Source organism: Phocoena phocoena, chromosome 7 (genome assembly GCF_963924675.1).
Source record: "Phocoena phocoena chromosome 7, mPhoPho1.1, whole genome shotgun sequence".
In the NCBI taxonomy this organism is placed as follows: Eukaryota; Metazoa; Chordata; class Mammalia; order Artiodactyla; family Phocoenidae; genus Phocoena; species Phocoena phocoena.
The window spans coordinates 51238896-51258637 of record NC_089225.1 but is presented as its reverse complement, the minus strand read 5'-3'; the positions used below and the strand labels follow the sequence as shown (position 1 = coordinate 51258637).

The 19742-nt window shown below is 40.1% G+C and overlaps 1 protein-coding gene across 2 annotated transcripts in view; it reads left to right on the top strand.

The window, feature by feature from the left end:
• The window catches only part of STK39 (serine/threonine kinase 39), a 302705-nt gene that overhangs the window by 173010 nt on the left and 109953 nt on the right, over window positions 1-19742 (top strand). The window contains exons 11-14 of one of the 2 annotated variants that reach the window (XM_065880428.1): window positions 5959-6081; window positions 6180-6209; window positions 14306-14368; window positions 16122-16189. In XM_065880428.1, coding sequence (XP_065736500.1) covers window positions 5959-6081; window positions 6180-6209; window positions 14306-14368; window positions 16122-16189 — 284 coding nt within the window. The remainder of the gene's footprint in view (window positions 1-5958; window positions 6082-6179; window positions 6210-14305; window positions 14369-16121; window positions 16190-19742) is intronic. The other variant, XM_065880429.1, reaches the window with a different exon arrangement.

Below are 19742 nucleotides of genomic sequence, written 5' to 3'. Positions count from 1 at the left end.
TGGGCTGGAGATGGCGAGCTAGAAATTGATCAGATGTTCATATCCAACAGAGCATATGCAAAAGAAGACTAAGAGATGAAGTCTCCAAGGTCATTGACTTCCATGGAGAGAGGGGGCTCTGGAGACTGTGTGTTTTAGGTCACTAGACAACGTCGTCTAGTGAGCTAAAAGCATGTAGTGGGCTAAGAGCAACCATTTTTGTGTTAAAGACAGAGAACAGCGGGAGACAGAGCAGGACAAGAGAGGAGGAGAAAGGTTACCAACACAGGTTTGGAAAGATTGTGAAACAACGGAAGAATGGATTTCAGCTGTGTCTGCAGGCTAACATTATAGCAACAGAGAGGAGCGCTGAATCACACAATTGTGACGTTGTTAAATCTTGGGGAGAGAAAGCACGCAGTTTTCATGGCCAAATGCGGACAGATAACATTTTGTATGAGACTAAAGATTGAGGAAGTGAGTGCAGCAGTCAGAGATGCTCTTTAGAAAAATGTTGACAGTGAGAGGGGAGAGTGATGGAGTGACGGAAGCAGCAGAAACTGAGCCCCCTCCCCGCCCTTTTTGTCGGGGGAAGAAGTATAGGAGATAGTTACACATGTTTGTGATGGTCGTAGAGGATCCAGAGCCTGGCTGTTTGTGTCTTGAAGGAATGAATGAGTGAATGAATAAATGAGCACAGTAGGAGGCGTTGGTGTTGTAAAGGAAAAGGAATCCATTTTCGTTACACACTGGAGGGAAAGAGGCTCAGGGGGGTGAGGGTGTGAAGACTTTTCTTGGGAATAGAAAGCTTGGGGTATAAGTTGGATGGCCCTGTTGCTCTCAGGGTCGCAGGTGAAGTTATTGGGGTGAGTGGGGTAGGGCGGTATGGGCACTCCTGTGAGTAGCAGCGGCAGCAGGGGATAGCCCTGGAGTCTGGGGTGGGACTTCCCACGCCCTCACTCCCATCTGCATGAGCTCCAGCCGGTTGTTTAAATTTCCCTGAGCCTCGGTTTTCCCTCTGAAAAAACGGGGGGAATAAAATGGTTCTCGGCTCCCAGGGCTACTGTGAAGGTTAAATTAGTTAATATGTTTCAAATGCTGAGTCACTTTTGGTACATGAGTAACACCTGGTATCAAGGGCCGGGGAGGCGGACTTAGACTAACAATGAGCACAACTTCTCAAACCTGAGGGACCAGACTAACAATGAGCACAACTTCTCAAACCTGAGAGACCATGTGAATCACCCACGATCTTGCGAAAAGGAAGATTCTGAATTAGTGGGTCTGAGGTGGGGCCCAAGATTCAGCATTTCTAGGTGATGCTATTGCTGCTTATCTGGGGACCACGCTTTGAGTGGCAGCGTTGTAGCAGCACTGATGCCCTGACTAGGAGTGGCCAGTGGTCCCCTGTGACATCACCAGGCAGGGTGCCTCCTCTCCATTGGCTCAGGCTGAGCCCAGGCTTTCCTCCAGGTGTGGGGCGGCCAGGAATGGGCACGGTGCCATGGGGAACTAACAAGTGCAGCCTCAAGAGCGTCAGCTGTGGGCTCCAGGCTTTATATGATATGGGAGGAGCCAGGCGGGGTTGATGGAAGAGGTGGAAGCAGACCGAGGGCCCGAGAGCACAGTAAGGCCAGGCAGTAGGTGTGGGACGGAGGTGCCTGAGAGCTGGTGGGCACAGGGGCCAATGTCAGAGTATAAGCTATGGGGACAGGCAAACATTTACTGCTGAAAACTTGGTGAGTCTAATTTTATTTTTTGGTGTTTAATTTCTGATGATTTAGAAGGCTTTTTGTTTGCTTGGCTGTGCCTCAAGGACATTATGAAGGGCAGTTGATTAGAAACATGTTTCCTACTTCTGGTTAGTAGAATGCCTGAGGAGAGAAAAGTTACTGGGTGTTGCTTTCTGCCATGTCCACGGTGTCCTTGGTGGGCAGATGTGAGGTGGGTGGGCTCCCCATCTTGGGTTCAGGCTACATACAGTCAGGCTCGTAGTTTGTCCGGCAGGTGGAGGGGAAGTGGAGAACAAGGATTCCCAGAGACGGTAAAACCATTCCAAGGAGACCCTGAAATACCACTCCAGGGAGAAGTTATGTGGCCATGGAAGTAGCTGGCCGGTGCCTTGGGAGGAAGGGCATGCAGTACTGAGACGAATTCTACTGAACTGTGGTCAGTATTTCTTTGGGTCACATTCATCCTTTGTTCAGGAGTGTGTTAGAGAAACACACTTGCACTTCTAACATATTTAACCCCTTGTATAGAAAGTGCTTCCGTTGGCTCTCTTGTACTCTCTTGTATACATCCTTCCTCCTGTTCTGGCGTCTTGGGCCAGGTGGCAACCTGAGATATTGTATGGAGATCCTGGGTCCTGGTATTTATAGACAGCTCCTGTTCGAAGGGGCACCCCTGGGAAGATGAGTCCCGGAACAGATCCAAGGACTGTGTCCCTTGTTGCTGCCATTCCCTCTCCCTGGCCTCCCCATCCTGGCTCTGCCTCTGACCTGACTCCATGGCCACAAGAACTGGCCGGGGAACCACACCGTTGTTCCCTCTATCTGTCTGGTGGAGCCTGACTTTTTCTGGGAATCAGAACTTCATTTCTTTAATGGATTTTCATAAAAATGCTGTTTCAAGGAAGAGAAGATAATATTACTTTCCTTTTCAGCGGTATGGTATAAATAGAACTGCTCAATTGTGTTTTATTCCCAGTTTTGGGAATAAATGTTATTGCATGTAAAACTTTGTCTAACCTTGCTACTGCCAGCTCTGACCTGAGGAATTTGTGGGCTTCTTTGACGCTCTAGCTGTCACTTAAGTTGAGCTCATTTCTCTGAGAAGCACTGGGTTATTTTTTTAAATCGCCAACAGAGAAAAAATTTCATTCAACCACCTCTTGGCTTCACTCAGTGAGTGAGCCATTTAATAGAATAAGAGCGACGTAACAGGAATGCAATCAGAGTTCTGAGGGTGGGTAACCTCCATGCTCATCACGGTAGGGGATGGGGGAGGATAGAAGCTTTTACGCATCTTCTTTTGAAGCATCTATTTTGTAGATTATTCTTCAGTTCCTAAATAAAAACCCCATTTGTTTAAACTATGTGAAACTTAGTTGCCTTGGCTCAAGACCTAAAAGCTTCCTGTCATCCCTACAAACTCCCTACAAGGATGTAATTTTGTAAAATTGCTTTTTGGTCTCTTCTGCAGAGGTCAATGCCGCATAAGTACACTGTGAAACCTGGGTTTCAAATTATGCTGCGAGTTTTTTCCTTTCCAATAAACGGAGACAACAGTCTTAAGGAATAAATTTGTATTCTTCTTCTTGCTACACTTACACCAGTATTTTATGCTACCTAGATTTTTGAGTGTTCGTTGTCTTAATTTCGACATTTATTTGTTTAATCAATATTTACTACGTAAAGGCCCATCCCACCATTTCTTTCAATGCCTGAGGCTATAATCCTAGACATTTTGCTTTATCTCTCTCTCTTCCAGCAAATAAAACTAAGAGGAGGGACACAGTCAGGGTTATAAAATAAAATAGAAATAGAAGTTGGCCATTTTATTGTCTGTAGTTGGATCCCACTTGAAGAAACAAAACGGACAGCTTTTGTAAACGTAGAGCGAGAGGAAAAAACATAAACTAAGTTTTAGGGTGTGAAGCTGCACTATGTCTTTTCAGAAAGATAGATTTCCCTGGTGTGATCTTTTGAATGAGTACTTGAAGAATACTAATTCGTCAACCGTGCTTGGGTTTTACAGTCTGAGTGAAGGTAGAGTTTTTTTTCTGTTTATGATCCACAGTTTTACTTTTCTTCTCACTTCTTAGTTGATAGTATGTTTTGTAGTAGATGTGGCTTTAAATGCTTTCTTTTAATGTCATTATCAGATTTTCCTCCGTATTGCTCTCGTCGTGATTAGTGTTGCTAAGAAAATAATTAATTTTACTGTATATGTCAAACAGAAAATCTCTTCTTTATCTGTTTCTTTGTAACTTTCAAATGAGCAGTCTGTTCTAAAAAACCCTGAAGTGCATTTCAGCGTCTTTTCTACAGTACCTTGCCAACATCTATAAGCATCATTAAAATCACTGTCATTAAATAGGTCTTTCCAATGACTCAAAACGCAAGTGGAAAAAATATCTTTTGCCAAGCACAGAAGGAGTTTTTACTAAGTGCTAAGTGTTTTGAAGGTGAATTAGTGGAGAAAAAAGCTTTTTAAAAAAATTGAGCACAACCGTTTTCAATTATGAGTAAGAACCTTTTGCTTGTTTTTTAAGTTTCTACGTGGCAGCTCAAGACCAAGTGGTCAGGCTTACTTGTACAGGTTCCACATGGTAATGCCTTCAAATCAAACCCAACCCCAGGTCTGCATTGTTTATGACTTCGCATTGATCCAACATGTGTGAATGATTACTTTACACCTAAATCCTGTGGTATTTCCCTTGGAACTCATGAATTTCCTGCGGTATAACTGGATAGTTTCTATTATGGAAAATAGTCTTCATGTCATACTCTTTCAAAGTCTTCACAAGACATTTTTAGACAGCTGGTTTTTCACAGTTACCATTCAGCGGCATAGGAAAACTTGCATTTGAATGGCAATCTGAAGGCTTTTTTTCTTGCCTTCATTTTGCTTTTACACCTGTGTGATATCTTGGGTCACTTTCTGGGCCTTCGTTCTCCCATCTGTAAAGTGAGGGGGTTTGACTAGACAGTCTCCAAGGTCCCTTTCCACTTGCGGTTCTCTGAATCAGTGGATCACTGGTGGTTATGTTCACGTCATGTTAGCTTGCTACATTGCTTTGTTTAACCACATCCCAGACCATGTTTTGCTCTGTTTTTTAAATTGAAGTAGAGTTGATTTACAATGTGCCAGTCTCTGCTGTGTAGCAGAGTGACTCAGTTATACACACATATGCATTCTTTTTTCATATTCTTTTCCATTATGGTTTATCACAGGATATTGAATATAGTTCCCTGTGCTATACAGTAGGACCTTGTTGTTTATCCATTCTAAATGTAACCATTTGCATCTACCAACCCCAAACTCCCAGTCCCTCCCAGTCCCTCCCTCTCCCTCCCCCTCCCCCTCTCCCCCCACCTTGGCAACCACAACTCTGTTCTCTATGGCGCTATGAGTCATCTCAGTCCATTTTTTAAAGCAAATTACTTTGGTCAGAGGCTCATTATTCTCAGTCATCCGCTCCTTTGAAAAGTTTTGCCTTTTCAACCACAGAGACACGTGGAAAGCATTCCCCGTGGACCACATCTCTACCCTAGCTCAAAAAAATACGAAATAATGGCAGAAAATTGTTATCATCTGTTTAGTTCATGTGACACGGCTGCTGGTTATCTTGCTGTGTTCCTGGCAATCGCGAAAGGTGTGTTAAGAATAGTCTTGATGTTGTGTTGTTTTGCTCAACTAGGTTGAGCAGAATCCTGGGAAAATAAGCGTGATGTCAGGTTCTGAAAAAGAGCAAGGTGGCAACAGAAGGGTATTTGCTTCTTTGATATAGGTTGTAGATGGCTGATGCCCTAGACTAGTATTCTTCTTTAGGCTGCCTGAATCCCTTGTCTTCCCTTAGTCCTCAGTCTCTTGCTTGCATGCATTTCCTTAAGCAGTTTTGAAACCTACCACGTGGACTTTCACATGTAGTGATTCATACAGTGTTAACTGAAGCCAAAGTGAAAAATGGGCTTGATCCTTCATGGCTGACGTGTGTCATACTCTTCCAAAATATTTTGTTCTACACACATAGAGTAAAACATTTCAAGAACTTAATATCTTTGGAAAGAGGATGAGTGTAGGAGTCTGGAGGCTGTGTAGTCTTTTGGGGTATTCACTGCTAGTTACCCCTGAATTCATAACCACTCAGGTTACTTTCAAGGTAAGCGTATGCTGTGTAACCCAAAGAGCTGCACCCGCAAACACAGGTTGTGTTCAGCTGGTGAAGAATTGGGTGGATTTGTTTTGGTCCAGGTGAGAAGAGTTCCGGGGTCAAGCGGTCACCTTCATAAAACCGAAGACGGTGACTGGGAGTGGAGTGACGACGAGATGGATGAAAAAAGTGAAGAAGGGAAAGCTGCGTTTTCGCAAGAAAAGGTAAAATGACATTGATGATGATTTTCTAACCTGTGTCAATTTTATTTTTGTGTTTTTGGGGGCGTGTGTGTACTAATGAATATGTAATTGTTTTACAGTCACGAAGAGTAAAAGAAGAAAATCCAGAGGTGAGTGGTGGTTATTTATTTAGTTCTTTGCCTCGTCTCCCCCCCAGCCTCCTCCCACAAGTATCAGTCTGATCTCTTTGGGGAAGAACCTTCAAAATTTTGTTCTCGTGGTATAGAAAAAAAAGAAAAGGCACATAGGCTTTGCAGGTCTTGATACTGTCTGAGTTACTTTGGAGCTGTGTATATTGGGGCAGATTACTCTCTGAGCCTCAGTTTACTCCTCTGTCAAATGGGGGTGATCACAATACTTATAAAATTGCTGTGAGGATTGATAAAATCACATACATGAAGCACTCAGTGGGGTTCTTAGCACAAATTAGTTACTCACTTCATCTTAATTCTTAGGATTACTGTCACTTAGAGAACATACTAGGCATACAGGAAAATGTCTCCTAGATTTTTAGTTTACCATAAAGCAAGATATTAACATGGTTAGGAACTCTAGGTTGAATTTGTTGGTTTTGATTTTTAAATCTCCCGGGTAACTTAGTAGGCAAGGGACAGTCTTTCATCAGCCTCCCTTTGAGAACTGGTCATCTTTTGATTAACTTTACTTCCTCCACTGGTTAATTATTCTAATGACTAATGATGACTGTAGTTCAAAGGACTTCCTCATTCTCCTAGAGGAAGTTTAAGCGTATTTAAATAGCTCCAAGTATTTTACAAATCTAGTATTTAATGTGTACTTTGATAAATTCTCTTTAAGAAAACAGAAGACTTCGGGCTACAGATGATATCCATCCCAACCTTCTTTTTAAATTTCCTTTTAATTAAATGGAGTAAATCTTATCATTCTGCTTTAAGTGGCAATAACCAGCTGCACCATCTAAGAAGAGAGCATCAGAGCTACAAGCCACTCTTCCCCCTGTCATTCTCCCCCACCCCAGCTCTGGTCTCTTCATTCTCATGCCTCCTTGATGGGCCTTTCCTAGGGATTTTTCAGTCTGCCAGCCTCCTACTGGTAACTCTCCTTCAGATCCTGTTTCCTCCTATATTTATCATATGAATTAATCTCTCTATTTCGTACATCAAATATGAGCTTTGATCAAGAAGTTAGAAGGATGGTGGTGTGCTCCACAGTAGGACATGTTGGCTACACACATATCCTGCTGGATTTTTGCAATGATCTTAACCCATTATCATGAACTCTGCCGTCTTCTTGCCCACTGTTTTATCTAGAGTGAAGTGCAGATCAAGGTTTTTCATCTATTTCTAAGAGTGACTAACTAAAAGTGTCAGTTCTCCTTAGAAATAGAACAAAATAACATGATTCAAGTAGCGTCATTGACTCAAAAATCATTCCTTATTGGTTCACTGCAGGACATTTTCGTTGGAAGATATTCAATGGAATTCTGCCTTACTAGTATAGGCTGATGGGTGTAGGTCTTTCCTCATGAGGATTTGTTAAGTTTATTTTGAGAATATCTTACTCTGTACTCGTTGCAGTTGCTCTGACAACTGATCTGTTATTTGGATAATAGCAGTACCTTTCTGGCAAACGTATTTTCTTCGTAGACAGGAAAAAGAGTAGTGTATAGCATGCTGTCAGTTGTTCATCAGACATCCCTGTCAACCTTCTTGAGTGGAATTTGAAAGTCTTAGGCACCTTACTGTATCTAGACTCACTTGATTTCCCAGTGGCATATGTCTGTTCCCATACTGGCTTATAATTAAGGAAGCATATAGATAAGCTTCTTATTTCTGTGGAAGGATACATTAGTTTGAATGTAAACACTCCCCCCAAACTTTAGGCATCACCAGCTCTATCTGCTATTACACAGCTTCCCACGCCATTTTATTGTTTTTGGTTTTTTGGGGGTATTTTTCGCAAAGCTGACGTTTCAGCATCCTGAGCTGTGTTCAGAATCTCTTCAGTGTTGGTTCCTGTGTCCTTTCAGCTTTTGATTAAAGTAGCTCCCTGATTTACCAGTCACACCAAGTCACTTTTTGGATGTGAAGCAAAAAATATTTTTTAATCTATTATAAAGGGAATTAAAATGGTTGAATATGTAAATATTCAACAAACATAAAGTATATAAATTATATAAACAAATTATATATAAATAAATATATATAAAATATAAATTATATATATAAAATGTGTGTACTGTGTGCACTGTTTTAGTAGATGTTGGGGATATATCAGTGAGAAAAACAGAGTGCAATCCCTGTCCTTGTGGGGCTTCCATTCCAATGGGAGTAGATAAACAATATCCAATAGCCTTCATAAGTAAGTAAGTTATGTGGTTTGTTACAATGGAATAGGAGTAATGGAAAAAAATAGAATAGGGTAGAGGGCGAGGTAGTATGGTAGGGGTTTATAATTTTAAAAGGGTTAGTCTGGATAGGCCTTACTGAGAGGCACATAAAGACTTGTAAAAGGGCTTCCCTGGTGGCGCAGTGGTTGAGAGTCCGCCTGCCGATGCAGGGGACATGGGTTCGTGCCCTGGTCCGGGAAGATCCCATATGAGCCATGGCCACTCAGCGGCCATGAGCCTGTGCTCCAAAAAAGACTTGTAAAAAGGTATGGGAGAATTAAATAGAAATAACTCTGAAGGACCACTTTTATCCTGCTACCGTTCTTACCCCTGTGACTGTCTTATCTTTCCAGAGGTTATAAGTTTGCAATGTTTTCTTCCAGACCTTTCATGCTCGTTCACATACAAATATGTACATAAAGAAGTCTAGCATATCATTTTAAAAATATAAATGAGATTATAAAAACTATAAAATTTTGCATCTTGCCTTATATCTTGGAAATCTTTCCACAGTAGTTGCTATAGATCTACCTCTTTATTTTTAACTGCTGAGGAGTATTACCTGTCAAAATGGTTTATTTAACCATTTCTTTCTTCTTGAGCATTTAGTTTACTATTGCCAACTGTATTCCATTAACATTTTTTGTGTACGCACTTTGAGGGGCGCACATATAAATAAAGCATAGGTACATAGAACTGTGATTGACAGAATCTGCTGATTTGGGATTTTTATAGCTGTTATCCAAAGCTGTGTCATGTTAAATATCTTATTGTATTTGTCAGTTAGACCTCAAAGCTGGAAAAAAAGGCTGTATACAGTCTCAGACAGTGTACCTTATACCTTTAAACATCTTTTAAAGGGAAAAGATGTACTAAATGGCACATTGAAATGCCAGTGTGTTTACTTCGTAATAAGCTTTTCAGTAATACGTGTCATTTAAATTGCAGTTGAGATATTTACTTGACTATAAGCCACTAGGTGGCTGGGGATAGTATTTTTTTCATGTCCATGTTCCCTTAGCATCTAGTAGACATGCTATATGTATTTGTTGGTGACATGGAAACGTATGCACTGAAAATCAGACTCTAAACAAGTGCCTGAATAGGTCTGTCATATTTATAAGTAGGTAAGAAGTGGGGGAAGGATCAGAAGACGTTTTATAATCGAGCTGAAGTTCAGAAAAAGTAGTCTTAGTAGTTCCACACTTAAGAGTGAGATGCTGCAATAAAGAAGGGGCATTTTAGAAATGCTTATTTTGTGAGGGGCTATTTGGCTTCCTGGAAGTATAGGCAGAATGTCCAGGTATTACAGCACTAGTTGGAGAAGACTGAGAAGGCAAGGGTCGGGTATTTGCCAGAGGGACCTTGGGTAGATGTGCCTGGTACGGGACCGTATTTGGAGATGAGAAATTCCAGTGTAAAATGTCAAGTTCCAGAGTTACACCACTTGTCTAATGAGATTCGTAGCCAAACTTAGTGAGAAATTGGTCCTAGTGTGTTCTTAACCTGGTTTTTAAGAAATAGCCTTGCAAAGTATTTGTCACCTACTAGTAATTATTAGTTTGTAATAAGTAAATAATTCATGCTAATTTCATTTATTTAGTATCTTATTCCACTTGGATGGTGGAAGCCAGTGGAGACTAAAGGTTAATAATATAACAATAATAATGAAGTTAGTTAATTGGACAAATGTTTAATCTGGGTCTGATTTCCCATGGAGCTGCGTTAGGCACTGTGGCATTGTGGGAATTATACAAAAGCACAGAAGAGGGCCTTCTCTCCAGAAGCTGCTCATCTCATTATTGATTTTTTTTTTTTGCTTTATAAAAAATTTTCATTGTTGTGGTTTGATCTTCTTTTTGACCAGTGATTTTGGAATCCTTTTGTCAGTCTCCAAAATAATCAGTACACGTCTTATAATTCTTAAGCAATTTTTATACCTTAATTTTTTATATAAAAGTAACACTTTATTTTTTATTCTTTTTAAATTTATTTATTTATTTATGGCTGCATTGGGTCTTCGTTGCTGCATGCGGACTTTCTCTGGTTGCAGCGAGCATGGGCTTCTCATTGAGGTGTCTTCTCTTGTTGCAGATCACAGGCTATAGGTGCGTGGGCTTCAGCAGTTGTGGCTCATGTGCTCAGTAGTTGTGGCTCGCGGGCTCTAGAGCGCAGGCTCAGTAGTTGTGACGCACAGGCTTAGTTGCTGCCTGGCATGTGGAAACTTCCCGGACCAGGGCTCGAACCTGTGTCCCCTTCATTGGCAGGCAGATTCTTAACCACTGCACCACCAGGGAAGCCCTGACTTTATGTTTCAATTCACACTTTCTTTTGGTTTCATTTAAGTGAGGAGGACATTTTCCAAGGCTTCTATTAAGGAACCACTCGGTTTATAGTAGCCCTTCTGTTAGGGGTCATGAAAACATGGTTTGCAATCCTGGCTCCACATCAGAAAAACCAAAAGCTTTAAAAATGCAGATCCCTAGACCCAGCAAATCAAATTGTGATTTGGTGGTTTGGGGCGATGTCCAAGGCAACTCTGATTTTTAAAAAATCTGTTCATGTGATTCTGATACGTGACTAGGATGAAGGACCCACTGACTAGGAAAACCGCACTAATTGCTCTGAATCCAGAAGTCCAGACTGGAATCCAGGAAGATTGAGTGCTGCAAATACCTGAAGATTTGTTTTAAATATCTGTCTATCAGAAGTCTAAAAAAAAAAAAAGCAACCCCCAAAACAAGCAAACAAACATACAAAAAAACAAAAAACGACTAAGACATTTCAGAAATCCCTTGGAAAAGTTGTCCTTATTTAATCAAGTGTAATGGTGCCAGGTTTGATGACAGAAGCCCTGTAGGGCCCATGACAGGTATATTGAAGAATTTTGTTGTAGATCTAGGCTAGGTTAATTGTTTCCCAGCTGTGATATTTTGTTCTGAGGAGAAAATCCATTTGGTGTGGATTTAGCTTGAGTGAATTTTACCAGAGCTTAGACACAGTGTGAAAGCTAAGTTCATTGCTTATGTTACTCAGTGCAATTGCTGGATGATTGTTAGAACTGCCTTTAGCTTTTTGAAATTATTTCCGATGACATTGTGTTTTCCAGACGCCTGTCAGCTCTCATGTTGTCTTATACCCATTTGTAGTTGGAGGCAAAGATTTGATTTCTCCCTCCAAATTGATTGTACTGGATCACAGACGGCTTTTGCTTGATGCTTTTATGATGTCACTTTCTAAAAGGTGTTCTTATTACAGGTGACTGGCTTTCCAACTAGTTGTTGTTAAACTTAGAATCTCCTGTATTTCTGAAAATAAACCTTTTGTTTTGGAGTAATTTTAGGTTTACAGAAAATTTGCAAAGATAGTGTACTCTGTAGGGTTCCTGTACATTCTTCATCCATGCTCTTTTACCGTTAATTTCTTTCGTAGCCCTGACGTGTTTGTCACAACTAAAAAACCATCAGTTTTACTATCATTATTATTATCAGTTTTAAACCGTTACTATCCGCTACATCTCAGATTGTATTTGTATTTCATTAGTTTGTCCACTAACATCCTTTTTCTGTCCCAGGATCTAATCCAGGATAACACAGTGCATTTAGCTACAGTATTTTTAAAAACAGAAAATGAGAAGATTAGATAGAGCACTATGAAAAATTAGAAAGTGGATGTTGTCCCTTTTTTGTCTCTATTCCAAGGTACTTTCCTGTTTCACTAAGTCCCAGAGGCCTGTCTCCAGGGCCGTGTCCAACATTAATCTGTTATTCTTCTCTTCCCCTGCTATCAAGACACCCATTCTCTCAAGTATCCTTCTTAATAGCAAACTGTTTAAAATTTTTAAAAATTCCAATAGACTAATTTATATTATACTGTTAATGAACGACAGCTGCTTAATGTGTTAGGTTTCTTGTAAGTTTTTACATTTAAAAATGCATGCCCAGAAGGCATGCCCTAAACTGATAGAATGGGGTCCATAATGGTGAAATTTGGCAGACTGCAGTTGGTTGTCAAGGAAGATGTTTTGTGCAGGGAACCTCGCTCTCCAGCACTCCTGTGCATCTCTGCACATTTCCTGCCCCAGTGGGAGCCGGAGACTGGTTTCTTCATCACGTGCAGGGTTACATCTACACAGTGAGGTTGCAAGGTAATAGCTCTCTGTGCCCCTGACTGTCCGGGAGTGAGGGACAGGGCATGAGATGGGCCTCGCCAGGGGAAAGAGAAGTTGTCACCTCTAGTAAATGCCATTGAGAATTTTCCATATTACAAACCTTCTTGGACTAAAGGTAGGATATTCTGTAGGTGATGTGATGTGGCTTTTGGTAGTATCTCAAACTTTAATTAAGAATGAACTTATTAACAAAACGGAAACAGACTTACAGACATAGAAAACATATTTACGGTTACCAAAGGGGCAAGGGGGGGTATAAATGAGGAGTTCGGGATTGGCAGATACACACTACTATATATAAAATAGGTAAACAACGAGGTGCTACTGTATAGCACAGGGAACTATATTCAATATCCTGTAATAAACCATAATGGAAAAGAATATAAAAAAAAATATATATGTATAACTGACTCACTTTGCTGTACATCAGAAACTAACACAACATTGTAAATCAACTATACTTCAATAAAAAATAAAAAGGAAAAAAATGTAAGCTTAAAAAAAAAAAGGTTGTGGAATCAGTCTGAAAAATTCTTTACAAGAGATCATTTGGGATAGACCAAGGCCCTCCGGCTGGTTAATGAACACAGGTTGTTTGTTCTCCTAACATAGTCATTTCCCCCCAACATTTTAATATGAAAATCTTCCAAAATATTGCAACATTAAAAACATTTTATAGTGAACATCCACCCAGCAATCACCTGGATTCTGCCATTACTATACTTCACCTCATGCACAGCCATCTGTTCATCTATCGGTCTAGCTTTGTTTTTGGATGCAGTTCAAAGGAAACTGCAGACGTGGGTATACTTCCCCTTATTTCTTCATTACTAACAGAGTTATTTTCGCGGGAGCAGAGAGAGTAAGAATTTTACGCTCTTAAACTTTAGAAAACTCTTGCCACAAAGAGTTTCTGATGACTTCTGATAGTTTTAGAATCGATAGTAAGTTTAGGGAATAATATATATTTTTCATTCTTTGTCAATGTTGTTTCTCTTTTAGTTTGCCTTTCAAGTTTTGTTCCAGGGCAGAGTTCACAAAAGTAGGGATTGAGGCAGAAATATTTTGGATATCACATGAGGATCAGGTTTCCAGCTTGGAGAGAAAAATATAACCTATTACTCTAGCTTTTCTTTTGGGGAAAATGTGTTTTAAAAATCCAGCTACCATTACATATTTTTGAAATCCAGTGCTGTGAATAAATTGTTCAAAGTAATGATTAAAGGGGCAGGTTGTGCTAATCCTAACATCCTTTCATTAAGGGGCCCTTAACTTGAGATGAAGTTGTGTGACAAGAAAAAAATGGTCGTTGGGCATCTTTCTGTTATCAGGTTTAAAATATCAAATAGTCCCTGCCTTTTCACTTTAGCTTGGTGGTTCTCTAAAAGCCTAAGGATCACCTGGGGCACTTATTAAAGATACAGATTCTCTTCTGTCTCCATGAAATTCTGAATCGTAGGCTGGATGGTGCCCCGGAATCTTTAACGTGTGTCGTAGGTGATCCCAATGCAAGTAGTCAAAGGACCACACTCTGGGAAATGGTGCTTTAAAATTACTTAAATTATTTAAGATTTTTGTCTCTGATAACTGAGACTTACTGTAACCACACTGAGCTTCACGTCTTATTTTGGTGTTCTTACGTGCTGTAACGGTGGCTCTGTTAACAGATCGCAGTGAACGCCAGCAGCATACCCAAGCAGATACAGTCCCTGTCTGTGCAGGACCCTCAGGTACGTTTCTCTGCCTGTCATTTACGTTGTAGACAGATTTTCTTTTTTCTTTTAACAAAACCTGACATTTTAGAAAGATAGACAATATCAGGGTGGTGCTTCCAAAGCAGGGGCTTGTAAACACTCTTTTTTAATAAGTATGGAGAAAAGAGGACTGTCACTATTGACTGTGATTTTCAGGGCCTCCAACCTTTAAATGATAGGTTCAAGAGCAAGAATTGATTACCAGACTGCTTTTGAAATTGCTGGTACTGTGTGAAATGAGAAAAGGAAAGAAAATGACTCACCATTCTGCTAGATTCCAGCCACAAAACATTATAATTAATTGATACTTTTCTCTTTTGCTCCTGGTTGGATTTCTAAACTGTTTTTATAATTCTTTTATCACTGAATTTTATGGGCCAATTTATCTCTACAACTCGCCTTGTAAAAATAATAGTCCAGTGACTGTGAATGAATTCATATTAAAGGTTATATGACAGAACACGTGTGCCACGAGTTGTGTCGGGTGCTGATGAAGGATGCTGAGCTATCCAGGGCAGGGGCTGTGGACATAGAACTAGAGTGCAGGCCCCCGTTCTGGTTTTGCTGTGTAATTAATAGCCAAGCCCTTCAGCTCTCAAAGTGGTTATACTTTCAAGTATCACCAGCCAGAGGATCACATCTTCCCTCCAAAGCTGCATATTCCATTTAAATTTATTTCTATTCTACCTGATCTGTATTTTATGAAACAGCTGTATGCAGAGGAGATAGAGTGATGGGATTTCATGATTGCAGGTTAGACATCTAGTCCTTGACCCTTACCTTTTATACCCGAGGAAGCAAAGATTTGCAGAGGTGAAGTGGCTCAGCCAAGGTTGCACAACTACTTAGAGGCAGAGCCTTTACATTGTATTGGGCAACTCAGTAAAACACCTTGTAGTAAACTGTAGGGATTGGTTGAATGATAAAAGGAAAGGTAGGGATAACGACAGGTCGCAAGGCAAAGAGTAAAGGAAACAGGAAAAGGGATAAGGATACCTAGTAGTAAATAACATGGTATAGTTTGACTCATTTTCATATACATTATTTTGTTCTCCCAGGAAACTTTTGAGGCAGGTATTATCCCCATTTTGTCAATGAGAAAACAAGTCCGGAGAATGACTTGCCCACAGTCGCATAGCTGGTCAGTGGCAGAGCCAAGTCTTGACCTAAAATCCGTTATTTTTCTACTCCAGTAGGAATGTCTCATGTCCAGGAATTGGTAGGAGTAGGGAGAGGCTGTGTAGGAGAGGCAGTCATAACTGATGATCTGTGTTCAAGGAAATAGAGTCTAGGGGAGAAAGGCGAGAAAGGTGAACTGTGGCCTCACCTACTAGGTTCCTACTTGGTTCCTCCATCCTCTGCATCATGTTTAAAGTGCGCAACCTTTGTGCATCACCCAGGCCCAGTTGGTACAGTCCGCGGCTCGGGTTGCAAGGTGCCCCTCTAGATGGCTTTCCTTTGGACTTAACTGCTGCTTATACCAGTTGTTCCTAGGGCCCGTCCTCCTACTGAGGCTTTCTATATGAAACATTTGAATCCACAGTTGTGATGGGAAGGAGACACCATTCTGGTGTTCACGCAGAGGTCTCATGTGGACAAATAAGACCTGCATGTGTAAAGAGCTAGATTTGAAACTTCCAGGAAGAAAGGGCTCTATGAGTCAAGGGCTATCATGATTTTATGCATGTATTTCCCGAGTTTATAACAGTTTGCTGTTTTGTTTTTAAAGGGCTTACTCAATGCTAGTGAAGACTACAGAGAAGCTTCTTGTGCCGTGAACCTAGTTTTAAGATTAAGGTAAATAATATTGTTTATTTTGCATCACTTTCCCTACGTATAGTACAATATTCTGATCTCCTTCCTTAGCTTTTCATAATATTAGCATAAAATAAAATTGTTACCTTGTTTGATCTCCCCAAATAGCCTGTGGGTGCTGTATTTCCAGGACTAATTGCTCTCTGCTAGTTGCTTCCCCAAGAAGAATAAGAAAGAAAAGCACCATGTGAGTGTATTTGCAGGCTCAGTGTACCCTTCATTAAGTTTTTTTTTCCTTGCCTTTTCTTCCTTGGGTTTTTCTTTCTCTTTTTTTTTCTTTTCTTTTTTTACGTTAGATCACAGTAAGAGATTTTTAATGAGTTTCTTTCTCACTTCAGCAGTCAGTCTCTGACAGAAATAAACCATGCTTGTACGACAAGTTGCCTGTTCAGAACATTCTTCAGTGACAGGTTTGATCAGCCACTGTGGAGAAATGATAGATATATTATGAAAGAACCCTTAGTCTTCCAGGAAATGGATACAAATATGGTGCCTGACAGTCTAGTCTTTGTATCTAGTGAATGAAAGCTTTCTGTTTCAAGGATTTTTAAAAATAAGGTCAATTGAATGTGCATTCTTTGTTAAGAATTTGGAATCTCAAGACAAAAGAAATTTGCTTGAACTTAATTGTAAATAGTTGAACTTACCAGGGCAATCACCGTCACATTTTTTTAAAAAGATTTTTATTGGAGTAGTTGCTTTACAATGTTGTGTTAGTTTCTACTGTACAGCAAAGTGAATCAGCTCTACGTATACATATATCCCCTCTTTTTTGGATTTCCTTCCCATTTAGGTCACCACAGAGCACTGAGTAGAGTTCCCTGTCACATTGTTGAAGGCATTTTAAAATATGTTCTCCTTTGACAATTAAACAAATAGAACACATGGCTAATGGGCCTTTTTCAGAGCCATGGCTATAAAAGGTGGATTCATTTTCAAGGTTAGTTTCCAGCCCTCTGAGTTATCATAACCTGTCAGGGTAGATTGTCTTCGCCATAATCACCCCTTCCTCCTGATGGTCACTCACAACCTGCAGTGCATTTTCCCATACTTACCGTGGGAACCTCACCGCGACCCTTGGTGCAGTTGAATTCAGAGTTGATTTCCGGGTCAAGGTGTGAAATTATTACAAGACTATTTTCCTTCTGTTTGAGAGTAACCTTGCTTGTGATTCACAGTTAGTGTATTTAGCAGTCTCCAGAGAATGAAATAGCCCTTTCCCTTTTCGTTTGACTTTGGAAACAGGTACTCCTTTTATTTTTCACGTGTTCATTTATTCACTTATAAATATTCACCGATATTTCTGAGAAAGCAATTCTGTGCGGGGCTCAGTGTTTGTCTTTGAGACGCAAGGGTGAGCGAGACTACAGAGGTTACGGGCTAGCCCGCTGAGCATGCAGTGTTGGAAGTCACCTTTAGAGCCCAGTCATCCAACCTCCTACTTGACATACGCAGGAGTCTTTTCTTCAGTGCCCCTGCTGGGTATTTACCCAGTCCCCGTGCATACTTCAGTTCACTCTTTTTCTGTGAGCACCTCTGTGATACTGAAAAGCTTTAATTGCTATGTCCTCTTGAAGATTTAGCTGACCTTCCTATTCTGGGCTCAAATTCTGACCCTTAGAGCACGTATCAGGTTCTCTGGATAAGTCTCCTGAAGAGTGTTAAAATGCATACTTTGAACCTTATTTCCAAATATTGTTTAGGTCTACGTACTGGGACAATATAAAACAGTTGCATTCTCTCATTTTTCTGAGAGCCATTTGTTGTTTGCCAGGCTTGCTCTTCTCCTTTCCTAGGCAAAACAGCAAAAGTAACTTTAGCCTTGCTTCTCACAATATAGTTCTATATCCCCCTCACAATCATCCTTGTTTACTCCTATTGACTTTTAGTCTGTATCTGCTTTTGTTACCCTTTTTCTCATGGGCTTAGGTGGTGGTTTTCCTGAGTTCGTGGCTTGGGTCACTAGTCTTAAAAGATTCTCCATGAAGAAAGAGTTCCATGTTCAAATAAGTTAAGAAACAACGGGTAGTATCCATCTATTACACATACACACACACACAACTTTTTTTGGAAATCACAAGGAACATTAACATTAAAGGTTCTAAGAAGTTCTGCAGGAGAGGAATTTGTTTAACGTTGTTTACTCTAAGACCTCTTCAACTTCAGAACTCTTTTCATGGTATTATTTTCCAGTTTAACCTTGTCCCTTTTAAATGGAGCACCCATATTTGAATGTAGGTCTCCAGATGTGATCTGAGCAGGCTAGAATAAAGTAGTTAGTTTATGTGATTTTTTGCAGTTCACACTGTATTTCTCCTAAATAGAGAAATTTATAAATTTCTCCTAAATCAGTCCAAGTTTTCATTGCCTTTTGAAATACCTGTGTACTTTGGTGATGAATTTAGCATGACCCAACAGTCAAACAAAAACCTCTGATTGTGGTTTTTCCATTTGAAGGGCTACCAAGGCTGACTCTGAACTGCAACTTATGTTTTAAAACTCTGTGCACATCTTAGCATTTGTCACTATAAGAATGGACCTGGTGGTTTTGACTCATTGCTCGCCCAGCGTACATTTCACTCCTGACTGTCAATGTGTTATATTAGTTACAATGTTTGTATATACATCCCTTGTCAATTTGATGACCCTGTCTTTTGCACCTTTATCCAGAACATTGATTATCGTCTTCAACAGTTCAAGTAGGACAGAACCTTCTGGCATCTGTTAGAAACTGCTCACTTTCTGAATGCCTTTCAATAATTAACTAGTATTTTTTGGTATAGTTGCTCAATCAAAAACAAATCCTGTTGACTCTACTGCCTTTTAGTCAACATTTAACTGACTATTCAAAAGGCTATCATAACAGGATCCATTAAAAGTATTTCTGAAATTAAGACATATCAATGATATTTTCAAAAAATGGAAGTGGATTTTAGTATAACTTATTTTTAGCGAACACATGTTTATGCCTAATTGCTTATATGCATCTTTTTTGTTGTTCAATGTTTACAAGGTATTTATTTAAATTCGTGTTTTTTTACATTTGAGAACTCATGAATCTCTCAGAATATGTTGCTGGACCCCTTTAAGGGCAATCCTTGTACAGTTGTGAACAGTGCAGGGGTTAGGAATACTGACCCCCAGCAAAGTTGAAAATCTGCTTATAACTTTACAGTTGGCCCTCTGTATACACAGTTCCACATCTACAGATTTAACCAGCTGTGGGGCCGTGTAGTCCTGTGGTATGTATGTATTGAAAAAAAAAATCCGCATATAAGTGGGCCTGCACAGTTCAAATCCCTGTTGTTTGCAGGTCAACTGTACTTTAATTTGAGAAATAGCCTTTGAAAGTTAACAGTTAAAAGCTGTTAAGTTTTGGGGATCACTCTCTGCTGATATAAACATAAGCAGCAGCTACTCTCATTCATCCTATAGATATTTATCAAGCACTTACCTTGTGCATGGCACTGTTCTAGGCCCTGTGACGCAATAAGGGAAAAAAACAAAAGACAAATTTCTTGCCCTCCAGGAGCTT